This window comes from Argopecten irradians, chromosome 4, assembly GCF_041381155.1.
Source record: "Argopecten irradians isolate NY chromosome 4, Ai_NY, whole genome shotgun sequence".
In the NCBI taxonomy this organism is placed as follows: domain Eukaryota; kingdom Metazoa; phylum Mollusca; class Bivalvia; order Pectinida; family Pectinidae; genus Argopecten; species Argopecten irradians.
The window spans coordinates 25908765-25930856 of NC_091137.1; the positions used below are offsets into that span (position 1 = coordinate 25908765).

At 35.6% G+C, this 22092-nt stretch overlaps 1 protein-coding gene across 2 annotated transcripts; it reads left to right on the plus strand.

The window, feature by feature from the left end:
• The first annotated feature begins 661 nt into the window (after window positions 1–661).
• LOC138321106 (monocarboxylate transporter 12-like) lies at window positions 662–21501 on the plus strand. 2 transcript variants are annotated; one of them, XM_069264526.1, is made up of 7 exons: window positions 662–1150; window positions 9924–10067; window positions 16460–16705; window positions 17429–17647; window positions 18214–18384; window positions 18869–18994; window positions 20994–21501. In XM_069264526.1, exons 2-7 carry the CDS (start codon window positions 9974–9976, stop codon window positions 21206–21208), a joined length of 1071 nt encoding a protein of 356 aa, XP_069120627.1. In that variant the 5' UTR covers window positions 662–1150; window positions 9924–9973; the 3' UTR covers window positions 21209–21501. The 2 variants fall into 2 exon arrangements, with proteins under 2 accessions (XP_069120627.1, XP_069120626.1); XM_069264525.1 differs by lacking the exon at window positions 662–1150 and adding an exon at window positions 6463–7019.
• The last annotated feature ends 591 nt before the right edge of the window (window positions 21502–22092 follow it).

Below are 22092 nucleotides of genomic sequence, written 5' to 3' on the forward strand. Positions count from 1 at the left end.
CTAAATTCAAAACACAATTTAATTATATATACAATATTATACAGAGATGGTTTACAATATCTAAAGTAATTGGTGGTGGTACAAGACTAGTACGATGATTTAAAGTGTTACTTATCTGTATGCGAATGTCCTGGTATAATCCTTGATCCTTCCAGGTTTCAAATTAACAATAATCACAAATCCACAAGGAAATTGAATGTCCACAGATGATTTGTAAAGCTCCAGGCAATATGAATAAATCCACACAAAGTGTTGTAATAATCCACAGATAAAGTCACAATAGCTCTCCCAATAGAATCTTATATGGCGCTGTACAATTCTTGATATGTCTTATTACAGGTCTCATTACAGTTCTGATTAGCTTTGGACAGTTGGAGTATATATAACTAAACCCTAATTCAAGAATATTGGAGAACCTTCTACTTCCAGAAATATCTAACTAAAAACAGTAAACAAATAAACACACAGAACTTTCTGGAAATAGATCATTCTAGATCTCTACTTATAATCAACATGTTTACAAACATATTTGTTTATACGATGATGATATTCTAGAAAGTTCTATAACCTAAATTAATTATGTGAACTTTATAGGATGTATTGATAAAAAAACTATAGGAGTTATCTCCCTTATCTCATAACTACATGTATTTAGTGTCATACATAACAATCTCTACAGTTGAATAAAAAGAATTGAATGAATCCATATATTATATCCACGTACGAGATCCATTTTAATTATAATGTAAACAAACTCGGAAATTCTAACAGCAGATAACATTGTCAAGCTAAAAATATACACTGCACTCACCTGAAAAGGTACATCGAAGTAATACTGTCAGCTAGATCACAAAATATGTCAAATACGATCTAAAACCACTTCAATATAAATTAGATATTACACGCACATGTACATGTGTGTACCTTCGGGAGTTTATTTATAGAAGCGTCACTTGTTCGGGTCAGGCGGTCACGTGCACGTGGCCAGTCGAGTACATCGGGTACAATAGTATACGTGGAGATATGTGAACGGATTATTATTGGGATTTCTATTCATTTGTGTGGAAAGTTCAAGTTGTGAATCATCTAAGTGACAGCTTAGAGGAGTTGACATGTTTGCTTTCTAAAACAAGCTCTGCACATATTACAGGTAAGGGGTTTGTTTATGTATTAGTAGGAGATACACTGTGGACAAGTACTAGGTGTATATGTACATGACTGAGCGCACGTGTGTCGATTCACGCGCTTTATATAGGGGTCGGTAGGCGTGATGTATCCAAGCAGAGTTCAAAACAAAATGGCGTCTGCCCGTCCTTAGAAACGCAAGGGAATGTCTCAGAAACGAATTTTGAAGAAAAAAAAAAATGAAACCATTTTTTTTAATCTCAAATTTATATTTTTTAATTTGCATTGTCAGCTTTAAGAATGAAACATTTAATGGCATTTTTGTCAGATATCATTATGAAGCTGTTCAAAAGTAGTTCTTATGACTCCCTCAAATGAATTAATGTATTTAATTAAGATCAAAAACATTTCATCAGATACATTATTTTTGGTCAACAATCCTTGTGAATGTATGATCTCTTAATATATCAACATTTTTGCGAAACAGTTACTTGGATAAAACAGATCGTTAAAACATTTCAGCTTGTATATAGTGTATTGATGGGGAATCTCTTGCGGTCGGATATCTTGGTTGGTCAGTCATAAAACGAGGCCATTTTATCCCACCCGAGGGGTCACAATGTGTTAAAACACTAGGCCCTGCCGATGATTTTAAGACAGTTTGTGATTCAGATGAAAATAATGACATTGATGAATTCTTCGTACCAAATATTTGCAATCTACGTTTAAACTTAAATATTTCAAGCATACAAAGATACATCCATTATCAGTATTTACGTTTTGTTGTCAAATGTCACTAAAATGTGTGCATATGTTTCCATTGTTCAGAGATCTGTAATAATATAAGTGATGCAACAATTTTGTGACATGCGACTTGTAAACGATTTTGTCGGTCATGTTTTCGATGAGGTTTTTTCCGGGCAAGTCAGCTAGGTAGTCTGCAATCGTCCGAGAAGTGTAAGGTATTATTATACCACAATGTGTTTATAATGGCTGTGGAGGCCGATTAGTTAAGATGTTCTGATATATTACTACAATCCCTTTATATCTGGTTTGCGAGTTCGAATCCCATGTGGGACAGTAGCCACCTACTGACCGCTGGTCAGTTGTTTCTCAGGGGACTCCGGCTTTCCACCACCAACAAAATTGGCACGTCCTTAAATGATGTTAATGGCATTTTCGACAATGACCTTAAAGGTCACCTGATATTTGATACAAATTAGTTATGGCATTTACTATCCAAATGATGTCGTATGTTTCTTTTGACAATATATCACGAAGTATGATTGTTTTGTGAACGTAAAATATGTGCATATGATAATAATCAAGAATATCAATATACAATAATTTTATTAATTTATCATTGATGTAATTTTAAGTTATATTGTTTGTTTGATTTATTAACGTCCTATTAACAGCAAGGGTCAAGTAAGAACCGCCTTCCATGTATGCGATATGTAATGTGTATGCAGTGCGTAGTGAGTGTTTTGGAAGACTAGTATATTCATGTTTTCTTGTATAATGGAACTCTTGCACTTTTTATAGTGCTTTATCACTAATATGTACTGCCAAAGACACCAAACAACACTTTTGTTGGTTTGGCCTAGGTCATGTAAGGAAAACTTCCCGACTTAGTCCTCTTGTAGTCATGCACGTGATTTGTACGAGGATTAGTCAACGGAAAGTGTGATTTATGAAAGGGATTCGTTTACTAAGCAAAACAACGCGTAGTATTTTCCACAGTTTTGATAATACAATTTGTAAATGAATTGTACCGTGTGAAATTTTCAACATTTTCACCTCACGCCGTTTTCGGGAAATGCGGCGTTTTTTTAACAATACTTTTTTGTCTAGAAATATGACGTTTTGGAAAAAGTGTTTGAATCAAGCGTTTGTGATAATCAAACACATATCAGAGAGGCAGATGTACCTCAGTAACAACGTGACAGACTCCAACATTTAGTATCTTTTTTCTTCCTAATTTTATTCTTCCCAACGTCTTCCTTCATACCGCATCACTTTTGGCCTTCTGGTGAGCATTAGCCCCTGTGAAGTAGGCTCTAGGTGTCCTCTACTCGAAAAACACCATAATCTAAAACAATGGTAGTTTCTGATTATCGCTTTGGACTACAGGGAGTAGGAACGACTGGTTCGCCCGTAATCAGTATTGTGGGGTTTGTTGTTTGGTGGCATGCTTCAGTGATATAGCACTATGAAAAGGACAGCAGTTCTACAATACAAGGCGGCATAACACGAAAATGCCGCAGTCTACCAAAACATGAACCTGACACTACATACACGCTACACGTCGCATACATGTAAAAGGGAGGCCGTCCTTAAGTGAACCGCCTTTTAATATCATGATTATTAATCAAACAAAAACATATTTCTATATTGCATCAGTGATATTACACAGGAAACAGATTTACTGGAACTGTTTGTGGAGGCGCTTTCCCAAGGTACATGTAGTAAAAGAGTACATTCTCGTTCGGTTTAGTGAATGAATCTTTTCTTGGTCATCAAACAATCGCCTCGCTTCGAGCGAAATCATGTAAATAACCGCTTTCGTTTTGAATGTCATCTGCATGTATAAGAAAATGGTTGCAGGGTAAATAGAATACACAGTTGTATCTTACAATACAAGTTGTACATAATTTTTTTGTATTTTGGTGCTCGACAGAAAACCAAGATGATTTCGCAAAACGGCTTTCCTAAATCTCACATCAAAATTAACCTGGTATTCTAGAGCTACAAATCGTGTATACTACATATATCCGCCTACATATACGAGTACTTAAAGCAAACATCAGACATAATACATCTTTGATCAAAACAATTTTAAATGTCATTATAAACAATAAAGTAGTTCATATATTTTATATTATTATTAAACATTGCCTCTACAAATTCGATTGTCAGTTATCCCTCGTGTGGTCTCGTCGTCATTTTGTCAGCAGTAAACGCGCAGACGATAATGCATCGATGATGGTTACAGCAAAAGAAAGATGTCTAACGTAGGAAACCTGGGTTTGTACATTCTTGAAATACATGTAAGTGATTTACTTAGTCTATATTTATAATACATTGCAAATTCCATACACCGCCTGTTAGGTATATCGTTACTCATGATGCAATCTATTGCGGTCATATCCATGTATTTTGCAACTTTTCCTCGGATATAACATCTTAACACATACATCCATCCTTCTAAATTAATCATCATGTTTTTCAATTGTATCACCTCTCTGAATTATATCATAATATAAAATTCATTCTTTCCATAAATAATAAGAGCTAATGAAATATCGGTTACCGTTTGGTACTCAAATCGTCTTTACGTATACAAATTTGTACTATAGATGTGATCCGGGCAGCAAAGCGCAAATTTTACCATAGAAGCAAATGATAATTTATATCATGAAAATCGGTTAATTGGTCGTTAGAATTGTAACCTGCTGCCCCTTTTGTACGTTTATAAAAGGCGACTAAAGTTTTGATCTTATCTTTTCTTTCTTCCTAACGATGTCCTTCCTAACGTCTTCCTTGATACAGCCACGCTAACTTTTGGCTTCCTGTTTCTGCTCCTCTTGGCGGTCAGCATACTGGAGAAGGACGATTGTTTGGCCTGTTGTCAGTATAACGTGACCACGTGAAGTGTGTTGCTTAATTTAATTGGTGTCCTCGGTGGCATGTTTCGGTGATATAGCACTAAAAAGGGTAAGAGCTCCACTATACAAGAAAACATAACATGAATATATCGCAAAACACACCTGCAATTCATGCACGCAACACACCGCATACATGGGGGCGTCCTAATATGACCCTGGCTGTTAATGGGACGTTGATTAATCAAACATTTTGTAAACAAAATAATAATAATGAAACTATTAAAAGGGGACAAAATGCTCACCAAAGTCTAATCTATTGCGTGGTCCTCAAAGGCAAGTAAAATATTTTTGGTTAGTAAATATACATGTTACATAAAGACCCGATATCAGACTGTAATAATTATACAAGGAGTCACATCAGTCCATTACGGATAGCAAGATAGTATTATTAGAATACTTGTTTCATAAACTATTGATCATAATTAGTAAAATATTAGCTGCATGAACAGTTACACTATTAATAAACCAAACCAAAGTGTACCATGCGGCGTGTGATATAGTAATACTGTTTTTAATGTTATACGGTAACGTCAAATTATTTATACAATATAATGACATAATGCATGTTATATTTCATATTAATATACTTGGTATAGGGAAATGACGACACCGCACTATAATATACGATATGTAACTTATATCATAATGTTCAAATACTATCGTCATTGCCAATTTGAAGTCATCGTATCTATCACTATTCATGTCTTGCGGGAAAATACTGACCATAAAGTCTTAAGCTATGCAAATGAAATATATTTAAATCCATATCACTTCTGACAGTTTATTGAAATTTTATGGTCTCTGACTTGCTGTTTTTGGCATGGAAAAAATATTTAAAGTGTTCTACATATTTCCACTGTCTCTCTTAGTTTCCGAACTGTTCCAATATGTATGGGTATTGCCGATGTTGGCCACGTGACACGTTTCTAGATGATCCGATTTATACGAGTAGCGCCGATGTCTGTCGCGTGATGCAATTCGGTTTTCCTATATTATCCGAAAGTTTGAAACATGGCGTTGACTGTGGCGGTTCGTCCAAAACGTGTGGTGCGTTTATGGATCTGAACCATCATATATAAGCATCCATATTCACACATTGTATGTTTTATGACAGTTTGTGATGGTGAAAATTATTAGAAATACAACTTTAATTGAACACACACAGTGGTCACACTGCAACATATGACCACAGAATCAGTTACTGGAATTGACGTTGAAGTGTCTTTGCCAAGGATCAAAACTCGTTAAAAGTACCTTCCTCAGCAGGAGAAAGTGGACTGCTGTTCTAAAATTTAGAAGGATCTACTAAATGACTTTTGTGGTAACCAGATATTCAATATGACTCTTTCTCCAAATTTTGTTTGATTGATTAACGTCCTTTTAACAGCTAGGGTCACGTAAGGAATATTTGCCTCCCATGTATACGGTGAGCAGCTCCAAATTATGTTTGTAGCCAACTGATAAACAATTAACATGGCACTGGCTGTCAATAAGGCGACGAACAAACAAAATAATTGTGAAACAGTAATGAAATAAACTAATCAAGGACTTGACTGAAAGGGATTCTTTTGTGATATCATTATGTAATAAAGTAGTTCGCAGTTAACCAGATGTTGACTAAAACGGATCAATGTCATAGGTTGCTTGTCCGACACCCTTGCTGGGTCAGTCATTATAGAGGGCCCTCCCTGGTCTATGGTAGAGTCCGATACTCTGGTGGGTCAGTCATTAAAGCGCGCCCTCCCATAATTATTGTGATAGAATCCGATTCCCTGGTGGGTCAGTCATATAGCGGATATCCCTGGCCTATCAGTATTGTAGTAATTCAATACAATGCCTCATAAAAATGAAACGTTTTCTCGTATGTACACATGTGGGCCAGAGCAGACATTCACACATGATCACGAAAAGTTGGTACACCGATGACCGTTTGGCAATGATATAAATATAAACACAAGTACAAAGCCGCGTATTGTGATAGCTAGCGTGTACAACGCAGCTGTAGATCGGGGATTCCTCTACACAAAATGGCAAAGTATTCCTGTCGTAGTAATACTTGGGTAAATGTAGTTATTGTAGTAAGTAGCTTCGGTCTTCACTTTGTTAGTTTGGGTATTGTTACGTCTTTCGGAGTTATGTACAGTGAGTTACGAGATCAGTTCGACTCTGGTGCTGCTGAAACCAGTTGGATAGCCTCCCTTAGTTCTGGTCTCCTCCTTGTTATCGGTGAGTCTTATATTTTATTTTGTAATAAGTTCAAAATTTGTTGTGGATACTAATCATATTTGATAGTGCTATAAGGTAATATAGCAGTTCTAGTTGCCATGGCAACCATTTTATTATGCATAAATTATGCAAAATGTGAAAATTTCATCAAAATTGGCATTTTTTATGCAGTTTTTTATCTAGTTAACATAGAGCGCATTCTAGAACAAACTTTATATTTCTCAAAATGATGTATTTTTCGAGTCTGCTAATTCTCTTAAAATATTAAGTTTGTTCTATAATGCGCTCTATTGCTTTTAAAAGAAAAACTATCAAAATATGTGCCAAAATTGACAAAATTTTCAAATTTGCATAATTTATGCAAAGTTACCATGGTTATATAGCAAAAACATACTTTCTGTCAACAAAAACATCATTAAGTTTTTATCAGGGGTGTATTCAATATTTCAAACGCGGCAACTTAATTTCTAAATACTTAATTTAAAATTTGGTAGATTTAGGGGCCAAAAAGAGCCATTATCATATCTAGTCCTTTGTTGTGGATACTAATCATGTTATTAATCATGAATGTCATAACTGGCTCATTCAGTCTGTCTTAATGTCAGCGTGATGAAAAATTAATTAACCTGTAATTTGATAATTGAAGTTTTCATTGCTATTTCTCAGGAGTAGAAATTATCACTTTAATAGACAGTATTTACACATTATTCAGCCTTTTGTCAAATATCAGGAAAGTGGATGTATTGAAAGTATTATTTACAATGTGATTACAGAACATAATTGATGGTGACCAGGGATCACCACAGGTGAAAACTTTATAATGTCACTGACATAATTGCGGGAACAGGAAAACACCAAATGACACTTATCTAGTATTCCCCATGTGAAATAGATTGATTGTTGTACATGTAAAACAACTCTTTGGTTACATTTTTTTATTATATATATATATATATTTGTGTCATCTGAAATATTTTGGGCACAGATCCGCATCAGGAGGTCCTTATTATTAAATGGAAAATAAATCAAATGTCTGTCCACTTTACTCCTATACACATAATCAATGACTGTGAAATTTTCATTATATCGACCATTGTCTATTATGTTTATCTGAAAGCTTCTAGGTGATCTATTTGTTTATTCCCCTTCCAAGTATTCACTGCATCAATGAATACCCATTCTTATATACTATATATAAACTACGATATAAACTATTAACACAAATTTGAATTCAAAGGCCAACTGTGGTCGGCTGTGTGATTTCCTCAAGTTCAGGTCTAATGAAATAAGTTTATCATTATATTTGACAGGATCAAGATGTGCGATTAAGTAACGGAAAATCAATGTTATCAAATGACAAATTGAATACCTAGATGTTACTTCTTCTCTTCATGAACATATCGGTTAGAATGGTACCTACTGCCCTTATTATATGATCGTAAAAGGCGACTTAATTCAGGATCTTATCTTTTCTCTTCTTCCTAACTGACTTTATCTTCCCTAATGCCTCCCTTGGCACCGCCTCACTTTTGGGCTTGAGTTAAGCGTTCGCCTCTGTGAGGAAGGCTCTGGGTTCTGTCCCCTGGCCAAGACACACCAAAGTCTAATGAAATTGGTAGTTTCTGCTCCTGCTTAGCATACAGGGAGTGAGGCGACTGGTTTGCCCGTTGTCAGTATAATGTGACCGGGTGGCGTGTGTTGCTTGGTGTCTTCGGCGGCATGCTTCAGTGATATAGCACTATAAAACGGGCAATGGTTCCACTAAAAAAGAAGACACAACACGAACATACTGCAGTCTCCCAAAACACGCACATCGAACTTAATACACGCTTCACACTGCATACATAGAAGGGCTTCCGTACATGACCCTGGCTGTTAATTGGACGTTAAAATAATCAACCAAACAGAAACGGAACCTAACTATGCTTAATAACTATGTTTACAAACATGTGTAATTAAAAAAAGAGAGTAGTTTTCTTTCTGCAATCAAATAAACCATTCGTTATTAATTGATAATAATTCCTAGCGATTGCGTACTTCGAATACCCGAGAATAACCTCATCTGAAGGATATGTTCTTATCAATTTGTTTATTTGTTATAAAACTTGTGGTGGATCTTCATTTTATGATAGAATGTTTATCTTTCATAACGTCAGAAGTCTTCTGATCATCATACGTTAACTTCAGTTTTGCTTTGATACAGGCTTACACTCTAAATTGATATTTATCATGTTTAGACAAAGATTTGTTCGTTTGTTTGTTCGATTCAATTAACGTCCTATTAACAGCTAGGTTCATGTAAGGACGGCCTCCCATGTATGCTGTGTATTGCGTGTATGTAATGCGAGGTGCGTGTTTTGGGAGACTGCGATATATTCGTGTTGTGTCTTCTTGTATAGTGGAATTATTGTCCTTTTTATGGTGCTATATCACTGAACAATGCCACCGAAGACAACAAGCAACACACCCCACCGGTCACATTATACTGACAACGGACGAACCAGTCGTCCCAATCCCGGTATGTAGAGCGCTAAGCAGGAGCAGAAACTACCACTATTATAGACTTTGGTGTGTCTCGGCCAGGGGACAGAACCCAGAGCCTTCCTCACAGGGGCGAAGGCTCAACTCGAGGCCAAAAGTGAGGCAGTGTTTAGACAAAGACTAAGAGAAATTGTGTTAAAATACTTCCTACAAATAGCAATGCAATAATTAAAAGTAAAAAGTGGAAAGGCGTGTTCAGGCACAAGTTAAGTGTGTGATCTTTGTAGACTGAATAAAAGATGGAAAATTAAGATAATGTGATTAATAAATATGTATTCGTAATATGTAAAATAACATGTAACGTACATGTTGAATTTTGTTTATTTCATAAGATTGACCGCATCTACTTTCCCGTATTTCCAGGTCCTGTTGCCGGTATACTGGAGAAACGTTTTGGCTGTCGCCTTGTGGCTATGTCTGGGTCGGTCCTAATTGGTGTTGGAATGGTTGGCAGCGCATTCGCCCCCTCTCTCCACTGGCTGTATCTCACATACGGCATCATTACAGGTAAACCATCCAAGTTACTTGATGAACAGCAGTTATATTTCATCGAATGAGGTGGAAAATTTGATATTTTTCACGAGTGTGAAGCGCAAATGAAAAATATAGTTTCCACCTCACGTGATGAAATATTACTGGTATTCATCGCAGGATCGCAGGATCTGCAGGAAAGAGAGCTACTGCAGACATAAAAAAACAAGGGCCAGTGCCACCTTGGTACAGATGTAAGATTTGCAAACTGTCCTGTGGCAGGAAAGAGAGCTACCGCAGACAAAAAAATAAGAATGATACAATGTGGAACCTGCAATAATAGATGATAGAAGCAATCAAGAAGAAAAAAAACCGAACGGAAACGCCCTTCCGAGTTATTGGCTAAAATGCAACTAGAAAACGTAAAGTTTAGAGTGAGTGCTGCTGGAGGTGCCAGCACGGTGGGAGTCCAGACAACTAGTAGAATCAGCAATCAAGATGTGAAAAACGATTTGAAACTGTCAGACGGACAGTGATATAAGTACAGACACTATTAGGCATAAATCGGAAGCAGATTTCACAGTGTGTTTGGATGAACGGCAATAACGTTAAAGTGCAATTCGTACATTGAATGAGGTTTATATTAATATAATTGGATCATAATAATTCTAGCTTTTACCGTATATGTTTTGTTTGGTTTGTTTGATTAAATCCACGTCCAATTAACAGCCAGGGTCATTTATGGACTGCGGTATATTCGTATTGTGTCTTGTATAGCAGAACTCTCGCCCTTTTTATAGTGCTATATCACTGAAGAATGCCACCGGAGAAAGCAAACAACACACTCCATCCGGTGACATTATACCGACAGGCCAACCAGTATGCAGGAGCAGAAACTACCACTTTTATGGACTTCGGTGTGTTCCTCACAGCGTTTAACCGAAGGCCAAGTCCAGAAGAAAGGAAAAATAAAATCCTGAATTAAGTCGCCTTTGTCGCATGCAATAGGGCCATTAGGTACACTTCTAGCGCACTACTACAGATTTACGTCCTATTAACAGCCAGGATCATGAAAGGACAGACTTCCGTGTGTGGTGTGTATGGTTAAGTGAGAGGTGTGTGTTGTGCGAGATTGGTATAGTCATGTTGTATCGTCGTGTATAGTGAACTAAGCAACACATCCCACCCGCGTAATAGAGTCTTCATCCAGTATGAAGGGGCCTTAATGCTGAGCACTATCAGGAACACAAACCTATTTCTTAGGCTCTGGTGTGTCTCAGCCAGGGGACAATACCCAGAGCCTAATTCACAGGGGCGAGCCCTTAACTGAAGGCAAAGCCCAGGGACAGTAGGTAGAGATTAATTCGGAAAAAGAGAAAAGTATTTATCCAAAATTTAGTCGCCTTATACGATCGTTTAATGCCCTACCTGTAGGGCACATGTAGGGCACAATATGTGCACGCAGAGTGTAACAGCCTTCATATGGACAAAACAATTAATAAATAGCAATTCTCATTATAACATGGCAAGACGGTATGAACATATACTCATAGCAAAGTCGGTACTGCCTAAATTCATTTTTAGGGATGGTTGTCTGTGTAAAACTAAAACCTAATCATTGTAAGTATTGTAATTATCAAACTTGTTAGAGTTTGGCCGTATGTAACATATGAAAATTACAAAGCTCTTCATAATTCGTCAGTATTATAATTACAACACATTTAACTCAGAACTTCTTCCCAGCCTGTTAGATGGTCATGTCTGTAAACAGGACTTTAATTAAAAAAAGAAATTAAGATAAAGATATCCCAATTATTTGTCATATCAACTGATGAACTGCAAGGTGCAGTTCTAAATCGATGTATTTTCCTGTCACATTGTATGTATATATTTGCTTTTAGATAAATGTTCTTGGCCCCAAACCATATAACTTCCTCAGACAGATGTTTTACTCAAGTCTTTATAAAATCACTTACTTGAGTAAATCATCTATCTGAGTATAGTTTTATGGTGCTGGGTTCAGGTCTACTCTTAGACTTACGTTTATGCTTAACCAATCAAAAATGACGTGACTTTTTATATTTATCTATGCCCCTATATAGTCAGTGGGAGGGGAGTTGCGTTCAAATTAGTGTAATAGCAACGTTGTATGAATACAAACGCAGTGCAGGTACGAACTACCTCTAGTTCACGCTTCGAGAAAATGATTTCAAAATAACAATGGAGAATTTTTTTAGATCTAATTCAATATGTATTTCACATCAAAACAAAAGATTTGTTCCAGCATTGTAACGGTAATACTGTATTGTTCTAATTGTATATTTCATATAGACATGCAGGTACAGAGAAATTCCATGCAGTAGTTACATTAGTATGTGTACGGTCACTCATCTCACCTACATATACAGAACATCTGATTGTCGGAGAACATTTCTGGGAGCGTTTAACCGAACAATAGGTTAACAAATCATGTACAGGTTTCCAGAAAAAAAACATCACAGGAAGCCTATTCGACACAGTATCATCAGCCTCCGTCTTTGCATTCAAAACAGGCCTACACATACAAGGCTTTCTTTGTTTTGTTTTTGTTTGTATGTTTTAACGTCCTATTAAAGTCAGGGTAATTTACTTATTTATGTAAATATATAGATTGAACAGTGTTTTGATTGCGTTAAAGGTAGCGTGAACACAATGGGATACAGAAATATTCAATGTAGCGCGTTATACAGACACCGCTATATTGACTATGTCTGTATCCCATTGCGTTCATACAACTTTTAACGCAATCAAAACACTGTTTAATCTATATATAACGTCATCTGTGATTGGCTGAGTCTAAACATAATGTTTAATCGCTTGTTTAAACTGATCATTTCTATTTAAGGATTAAAGTCTCTTTCTGGTGGTTCTATCGAAGGATAAAGTTGAGTAGGGTATTGATATTTGGAATGGATCGCGAAGCGGTCCATGAAACAAATATCGATACCCTACTCAACTTTATCCTTCGATAGAACCACCAGAAAGAGACTTTAATCCTTATATTTACAGTCTTAACTATTATTTTCATAGCTCAAAATTTACCCTTAATAGTGTTTATGGCATTTATAAGACTAAAATTGAATTATATCGTTTAGTTCCGACAGGCATTTAGAACAGCCACTCGAAGTGGCGGAAATTCCCGCCAATTTATCAATGAACATACAAATAAAATGAGTTCCGTCTGATGATGCATATATCTGGGGTTTCCCGGTATGGAACTATAAATCGTTTTATTATCTTTTGTTAAAAACACCATGGTGCAAAGCCGTTTGGTTTTAATCTTTTACTTCGTATGATTACACACGCTTACACAATTCATAACGTGGCAGGATATTTAACGTAGTTGTGACGCGGCGTCCGATTCAAACCGCCTGTGTCAAGGAGGTGTGACAAACAGAGAGTTTCTTCAATTTTGTGATCACTTGAGTTCTTCTTAATCAGTTCACGTTTGAAATTACTTGAATACACGGATGTTTACATAGTTCCATGTCATTATTTCCGGATTTTGGAGATTTTCAAATGTATCGGACGTCGTTTCGAGGAACATGTACAAACACAGGTAGGCCCACTACTGTAAACGTTTACCACTCTCACAATGTTAGCTTATATTTATATTGTTGTTTCAAACACTTCAGTAAATATTAGAGATATCTATTACAAGTATTGTAAAGCTACAATTGAAAGATTCCGTTTCATTGATATTTCGAAACACTCAAACGTACATTGTGTATCTAAGGCCTACAGTTGCCGATTCACAGTATATAGTCTAACGTACAGGACTTGGCTGTCCCCCGAGGTGAACAAAAATGCATTATCGTGCTAAGTCGTTTTGCAACTTATGCAACTGAAAGACTGATGTTGTCCTGACATATCTTATCCATTTGCGTACAACCAAAGATGTTAAAAATACAAATAGGATGTAGATCTACATGTTAGAGCGAACAACACACACTCACCGACACACAACATGTAAACATTGCAACGTCATCGGAATGTGCAAAACTGTACATTGTTCAACATTGTTTATTTATCATACGCACGGAAGCATTGCTCAAAGAGGTACGGTAGTAACATAAACAATGTAACTTTTCTACATTTGTATTTACACACGTACATATCATATGTGTTCAAACCTATTTTGATACATGTACATGTTCATCGAACGTACGTTCGGTACTGAAAACAAGTATCTGATTTGGACCATCATAAATTCATCCGCGCGGCTCCAAATTGCGCGTGACATACTCAATCTATCGAGAAATAAAGTTGAGTAGCCTTTGGTTGAAATCAACGGGGTTTATACTATCAATTCACCACTGAATGTAAATATATGCCTATAAATCACTTCTTAGGTGTATTTGAACATAACTTAGTTACTAACAAGTGTCTATGCATTCGTTCTAGCCGAAGTACATGTTTTTGTCACCAAATAGCTATCTGTATTAGGAGCGCTAATTTGACAGGACTCGACTTTAGAAAAGCATACACATCTGTGTAACATGACATTGGCGAAGTTGGCGGGGGATATACAAATGGGTTCCGTCCGTCCGTCCGTACGAATGGTTTCCGGAGCATAACTCTAAAACCAGTAGAGATATTTCCACGAAACTTCATACACACATTGGTCTTATGGTCTAGTAGTGCCTTTTGCTATTTTTAGGTTTTCATTTTTTGCATTTTTTCCGTAACCATGGAAACATTGCTGAAAATATCATATTTTTGTACCAGGTTCGTTTCCGGAGCATAACTCTAAAACCAGAAGAGATATATGCACGGAACTCCATAGGCACATTAGTCTTATGGTCTAGTAGTGCCTTTTGCTATTTTAAGGTTTTCACTTTTTGTACTTTTTTCTGTAACCATGGAAACATTGCTGAAAATGGCAGATTTTTGTGTAAGAATCGTTTCCGGAGCACAACTCTAAAACCAGCAGAGATATTTCCATGAAACTTCATAGACACATTGTTCTTATGGTCTAGTAGTGCCTTTTGCTATTTTTAGGTTTTCACTTTTTGTGTTTTTTTTCTGTAACCATAGAAACATTGCTGAAAATATCATATTTTTGTAGTAGGTTCATTTCCGGAGCATAACTCTAAAACCAGCAGAGATATTTCCACGAACTTCATAGACACATTCTTTTTATGGTCTAGTAGTACCTTTTGCTATTTTTAGGTTTCATTTTTTGCACTTTTTCCGTTACCATGGAAACATTGCTGAAAATATCATGGTAAATGGTAAATGTTACTTTGCAAAACTCCACCCATCTTTGTGTATATCGTCTAATATAAATGTCAAGGCTGTATACCTGATTCAACAATTGCAGCCCCGCTCTACTTGAATTATACTCCATCTTTCTTTAGCTCAACTTCCTTTTTCCTGTTTTTTTTTCATACACGTAAGTCTCCACAATCAAACTTACTTCAGCTTTGATATCTCCATTGGCGGGGGATCTGAATGACTATGTCCTTGTTTCATTCTGTATCGGAAAACATGATCAGGTAACCGTTAAGGCCCATTGGCCACTGGTTAAAAACACAATTTGATGAGAAATGATAATGTATTTTGCATTAGTCCGCCATAATTAAAATAGGTTTTGGTCCTTCGTTTTATGTGTATCCTCCTCAATTCTCAGCAACCTTGATTTTGATACCAAATTTGTTACCGCTATTTCCCTAAAAGTACTGAAGGGATATGTCTAGTACATTGTAGATTACCCTTTGACCCTAGTTATACATATTTCATTTTGGGATTAAACAAAATGGTCAAAACAGAAAGTCTTCTTTGATTTAGTCGAATCTATAAGTATTTATGTGTGAAAGTCGTGTGTTATCAAAGGTTTTAATTGAAACGTAAAGCCGACACAAAACATGCAATCATTCAATTAAAGATGCTACAATGTGGATTAATGGTATTTTTCTCTTTTGATCAAAACAGGACCAGACGAATAAATATTTTTCTCCAGTTACACCATTACCACCACTGAAAAGTTTGAGCTTTGTATTTTTATTCAAAATAAAAATAATTAATTGCGTCACGAAATATATCCGATATGGAATGAAGTACAGATTTCGCATGCTCCAAAAGCAAAACAAATTATTTTTTGTGATATTTTTGTATTTATTCAACACATATATACACAAGTAAACATCATTTATTGTTCAAAAGATGCTCTGTCTGCGATGGAGCATATTTAAGATTGATAAAGATTTATCGATGGTTGGCGTCACGATCCCAGATAAATAATTTCTTTGTTTATTATATTCTTCGAAACAAGATACACTTTTAATTGGCCAGATATTTTCTGCAAACAAAAAAGCAAGAATATTATCTAAAATGTAACACAGGGAATATGAGTATTGTAAAGTTATCTTATTTTTTGTCTGTAACAGGTGTTGGGTTTGGTATGTGTCACCTGGTAGCTAACGTAACAGTCAATCTCCAATTTGACAGACGACGTTCTATTGCGATAGCGATAGCATCGTCCGGCTCTGGATGTGGAAATATTACTATACCCTGGCTAACCACGATGTGGCTAGATATGTATGGCTGGAGACAGACCTTCCTACTGCTCGCTGGTATTGGAATACAAGGAGTCGTTTGTGGTGCTGTTTTGTTCAATATACATACAGAGAATGGTTAGTATACAACTTGTAACGATAAGAGAATCTAATGATCAGGATGTATTTGATTATCCGTGATGTCGATATTATTGTTTGGAATGAAAAGTACACCAAACGTTTAATTTCGATTGTACGAGTATTTAAAGTCTAACCACAGTGTATGTCTCGGCAACGTTACCAACCTCCACTCCGTACTGCTTTACATGTACATGTTTATATCTATAATTAGGGTTTTTCACCAAATGGTGAAAATACCTATTGTTTTTTCTTTGTTTTCATACCAGATCTGACTTTTTGATTAGCCAATACTTTTTGGACTCTATTATGACTCTATTAAAAAAAAAAAAAACCAATCTGAGAATGGCGTGAAACTTCGACGTTATCGTGATGTTACAATAGACAATGACGTTGCTTATTGGTTCGGAAAATAATTCTTTTGAAAATCGGATTATGAAAAACATTCACGCGTATTCATAGTTTGCAAACGAAATTTTGTTCATACCCCAATCAAATTAAAAATAGTGATATCAATGCTTTAATACATATATAAAGACATTGTTGTGTTACAATAACCATCCTCAATTTCAAATTATTAATATAAAATTTAGTTGTAATTTTGAGAAAATATGTACGTCAAAGGTACACAAAACAAATATCGCTTTTTTATTGTATAGTAAATAACGCTTTTGAAAAGGACGGTTGTTAATTATTTTGACATTTATTATAAATGTTTAACAGAATCACATCCAAATGACGTTGGGAAGTTAACAAACTCGTCACTCCAGACTGCAGTTGGAAAAGTACTGAAGACGCCGTCATTTCTGATATTTGCCGTATCAGGTTTCTGTACGGCCATGGCTTATTTTGTACCTTATGTGATGGTTCCAGAATTGGCAAAGACGAGAGATGTATCGCCTACTGACACAGCTCTCATATTCACTGTATCCGGAGCATCAAGTAATGAAATATATTTAAATGATTTAATCTTAGGTTATTGATCACGATAAAACGTTTACAGGATTATTTACTAAGTTTAATGAGTTAACTTCTAGGATTATCACAATACTAATTGGAAAGCAATAATAAAATTAATAAATCCGTCTCTGCATATTACAAAGTTATCTGCCCTTGCAGTTGGGTATAGATTGTGACGTCACATGTTTACTAGCGTAACGTCATACTTTTCAGAGAAAACAACGCGAGTTTCGCTCACAAAACCATGAAGTAATTACCCGCTGTGTGCAAAGACGGAATAGCTGTTGATATGACGTCAACGTTTATTTTTGACGGCAGTTTGAAGTAGTAGTCTTTACAAAATATTTTTGGAAATTATTTGTCTATATTGTTTTCACGGTTGACTTTATACACACACTCACACTGTCATAAGCTACAGATACATATTGGTATGATTTGAGAAAATTATTGCATGCTGTGAAGTAATCTCTTTATCTTCTCCACAAAAGGCATGTACATAATTTTAAATATCATGACGCCCTCTTGATATTTTTAACTGTTTTTTACAGGTATTTTAGGCAGAGTTTTGATCGGTTTAATCATTGACATCGCTCAAATTAATCGAATATGGACATTGACCATTGCACTTTTAATTGGAGGAATCGCAACAATTGGCTGTGCATTTGTTTATGACAAATGGCTTTTTATAGCTTATGGTGTCATCTTAGGAGTTTTCACGGGTAAGTAAACACTCCGTAGATAATTCTGGCCAACTGGCCTTCTTAGGGTTTATATACTATGTTTGCAATATGTCTTTATATTTATGTTTATTTATGTTTTTATTGATAGAAATGTTAATAGTTGCCACTGTCCAGGTTAAAAGGCGATTTCGGGTCTGGCAATCTGATTTTCAAGGTCATCTTCTGAATGAAAAAATAATTTACTATCTTTTAGGTAGTTGACATCTTATTTTGAATTCTGTAAAATAAATTGGCCAAAAATGTTGCGAACCATTAACCTTCCTAGAAATCTATTGTTAGCTTGATTCTGCTTTCCCTATAATAAAGTTTCTTTACTAAATCGTAATTTACTGTACACTCCAACACTGTGTTAAGAAAGAGGCCTCGTATATATTTTATGTCTGTTGCTTAAATACTCATTATATTTACAAGAGCAAGTTAAAATTACCGATTCTTTAACCTGCTAGTCTCGTTTTCATTTAAGGAACTTTTGGTTTTCTCCAATCCGTGATCACCGTGGATCTCCTGGGAACAACTTTGCTGGGAATAGGATTTGGTTTTCTAACATTATTTCACGGAATAGCAGTTATCATCGGACCCCCTATCGCAGGTAATTTGACATATTCATTGCTCATAATAAGCATTTTTATGAAGATCCTGTTTATCTCAGCACTAGTTGCTACATCTGTTGAACTCGTTCGGAACACTATTTATTAGTTTGCATCGACACAAACGAAACAAATGGAACCTTAATAAATCATGTAAATTTGAGTAAAATACATATACTGTATAGGACGTGTCAGATACCATACTAAGTAAAATAGCAATTATTGTGCAAACGTGTCAAATAAAGTAATTATAATGGAAATTCCATCTTTCTGTATTTTGAACCGCCCCAGTCGAATTTTGTAGACTGAAGTGTGATAAAAGCAGTAGGTTGAACTTAAGAGACAAATTAAATCAACATGGACACAATTTGTGGGTCGAAAACGTGGGTGAAGCGAACACAAGAGTCTCGATAGAAAACGGATTATGACAAGAGTCAGTAACGTGTGGGATTGGGAAAGAAGGTAAATATAAATGGATCACTGCAATGCAAGAGACGGGAGCAACTTACCCTTTTATACTTGCCTGATGTACATATGTGCAATCAAATCAAGAACCTCCCTTTGCGGTGCCCCGTCGAAAGAAAAGTCTCGTTTGACGTATCATTTAGGTACGCTAAACAGATATTATATTATTACGAATATTAACAAATATGTCTTATACTTAATATGTCAATGATTGTAAATTAAAAAATAATCATAAAATGTAGAAATGAATTATTCCCTGTCGTGTGCAAGTTTGTTTTTCATTTTAACCTAGCTTTTGACCAGCTTTCATTTTTTGTGACGGTTTATTTTTATAATCAATTTTTGGGTAGGCATTCCCAACGTTTTCCTGTCGCTTTAGATAATCAATCATTGTAATAAAATATTCAATAAACATCTGTAAACCATATCTAATCATATAGAGCTACTTCTTCTAGGTTCATGTCCCTTTAAGAAACAATAGTTGCGCATGAAGGAAAATAGCCAAATGAATATTTTACATGTATATCACAGCTTAGAATATGGGAAAAAAAGTAATTCCAACCATGTGGACAAAAAAAATTGTCAAATTTCGAGGCGATCAGCCCCTTTATCAAGACCAAAAAACCGAACACGATTACATAATACACAGTTTAGAAAAAATATACAATTGCTATGGAATATTCAGCATTAAGGGAGTGGGATGACTGGTTCGCGCATTGTCAGTATAATGTGACCAGGCGGAATGTGTGTTTTAGTGTCTTCGACGGCATGTTTTTGTGATATGGATCTATAAAAAGGGAAATAGATGCACTATGCAAGAAGACACAGTACGAATAAAACGCTGTCTGCAAAGACACGCACTTCATACACGCTATACATCACATGCATTGAATGCCTTCCTTACATGACCATGCCTGTTAATAGAATGCTCATTTATTAAGCAAACAAATTACAATTTGTTTACCGAAATAAACCATAATATACTATGTTCACCTACACCTAGGGCGTAATAATTGTACCTGCTGCCCCTAGTGCATGATCTTAATAGCCGACTAAATTTAGGATCTTATCTTTTCTCTTTCTATCCGACTTCATTATTCCTATCGTCTACATCGACACCACTTCAAAAAAGGGTAAGAGTTCCACTGTTCAAGAAGATATAATATACCTGAGTCTCTCAAAACGCATACACACCACATACATGCGAGACTGTCCTTACATGACCCTGGCTTTTAATAGGACGTTAATCAATCAAATAAATCGCCTGTTGTCAGTATAGTATGACCGGATGGGATATGTTGCTTGGTCTCTTAGGCAGCAAAGGGACAAAATTTCCACTAAACAAGAAGATACAACACGAATACACCGCAGTCTCCCAAGGCACGAACCACGCACTTCATAAACGCAATACAACACATGCATCGGAGGCTGTCCTCACATGACCCAAACTGTTAATATGACGTTTATATATATATATATATATATAAACAAAGACTATGTTTGTATGGATAATTGAAGCGTTTGTTTTGTTTCCAGGCTGGATATCAGATGTAACTAATGACAACACCATTCCCTTTGTCTACGCCGGTTGCTTATTTTGTCTGGGATCCTTCTTTGCATGTGCAGTCAAAATTCGACTATCATATAGTGTACCTAAAATGGACATACGTAAAAGCATGGATTCGTCAACATACTCCGACAACGGTGCTTTCAACTATGAAGATTTGAATGTAATCGATACCAAATTATGATACTTATTAAATAACTAACGAGAGAAAACACAGTGTACAGTTTTTAGTTTTTGTTTACTTCTTGTCGTTGTTTTATGTTTACATGTCAAATGCAAGCTTTCATTTAGTTAAATTCTCTTTTCATTATTTTATTTTTAATGTTTAGTATTACTTCTTTCATTTGACTATCTTTTGATGCGAATTCAAAGTTATGATGTAACCATAACAACTATTCTTTGTAGATATAGGGAAATTATAGGTAGTTATACACGTAGGGGTTTCACGTCCGTTATCAAAAGCATAAAAAATCACTATGGATTATCATTTTTTTTTATTATCATTTTTTTATGGGTTTGGGAGGGGGGGGTCATACAAAAAACCACAAGTTATGCCCTATATCCTAAGGCTGCAAAAAATATAAGCTAATGTCCACACAGGGAGACGTTACTCACCCTCCACGTACACATGATTCATCACGTTCATCCCATATTATATACATTTATTACAGAAACAATAATACCACTTTCAATCAATCTTTCATACAGTCTATTTCTAATAAGGGAGAGGATAAAACACTTTCATTATACAGTTGTAATAGATATCTAAATTCAAATTGTAAATTATGTTTGTTATATCGAAAACTCACTGCGTAATGCTATCACGTATAAGCAATCTAAAACATTGTGTATTGTCTATCTCTTCATTACAAAGGTTGCATGTGTCATGCTTGTGTCTTTTGAACCATGGAACGGAATCTTGTAATGATGTCTCCAAACTTTCCGTGTATAGTTTATTTAGTTTATCGTACATATCTTTGGTTCCTTGTGTTTTTAGTATAATCTAAATGTGATGAGATATAGATGGTCTATAAAAGGGTTTTGTTAGTTGCATTTTGATGTTGTTGC

Bases quoted from the DNA above. Each gene is read 5' to 3' on its own strand.
- LOC138321106 (XM_069264525.1), top strand. From the start codon at position 6,821: ATGGCAAAGTATTCCTGTCGTAGTAATACTTGGGTAAATGTAGTTATT. The intron at 16,706-17,428 runs GTTAGTATACAA...AATGTTTAACAG, and splicing joins CAATATACATACAGAGAATG to AATCACATCCAAATGACGTT. The intron at 18,995-20,993 runs GTAATTTGACAT...TTTTGTTTCCAG, and splicing joins CATCGGACCCCCTATCGCAG to GCTGGATATCAGATGTAACT.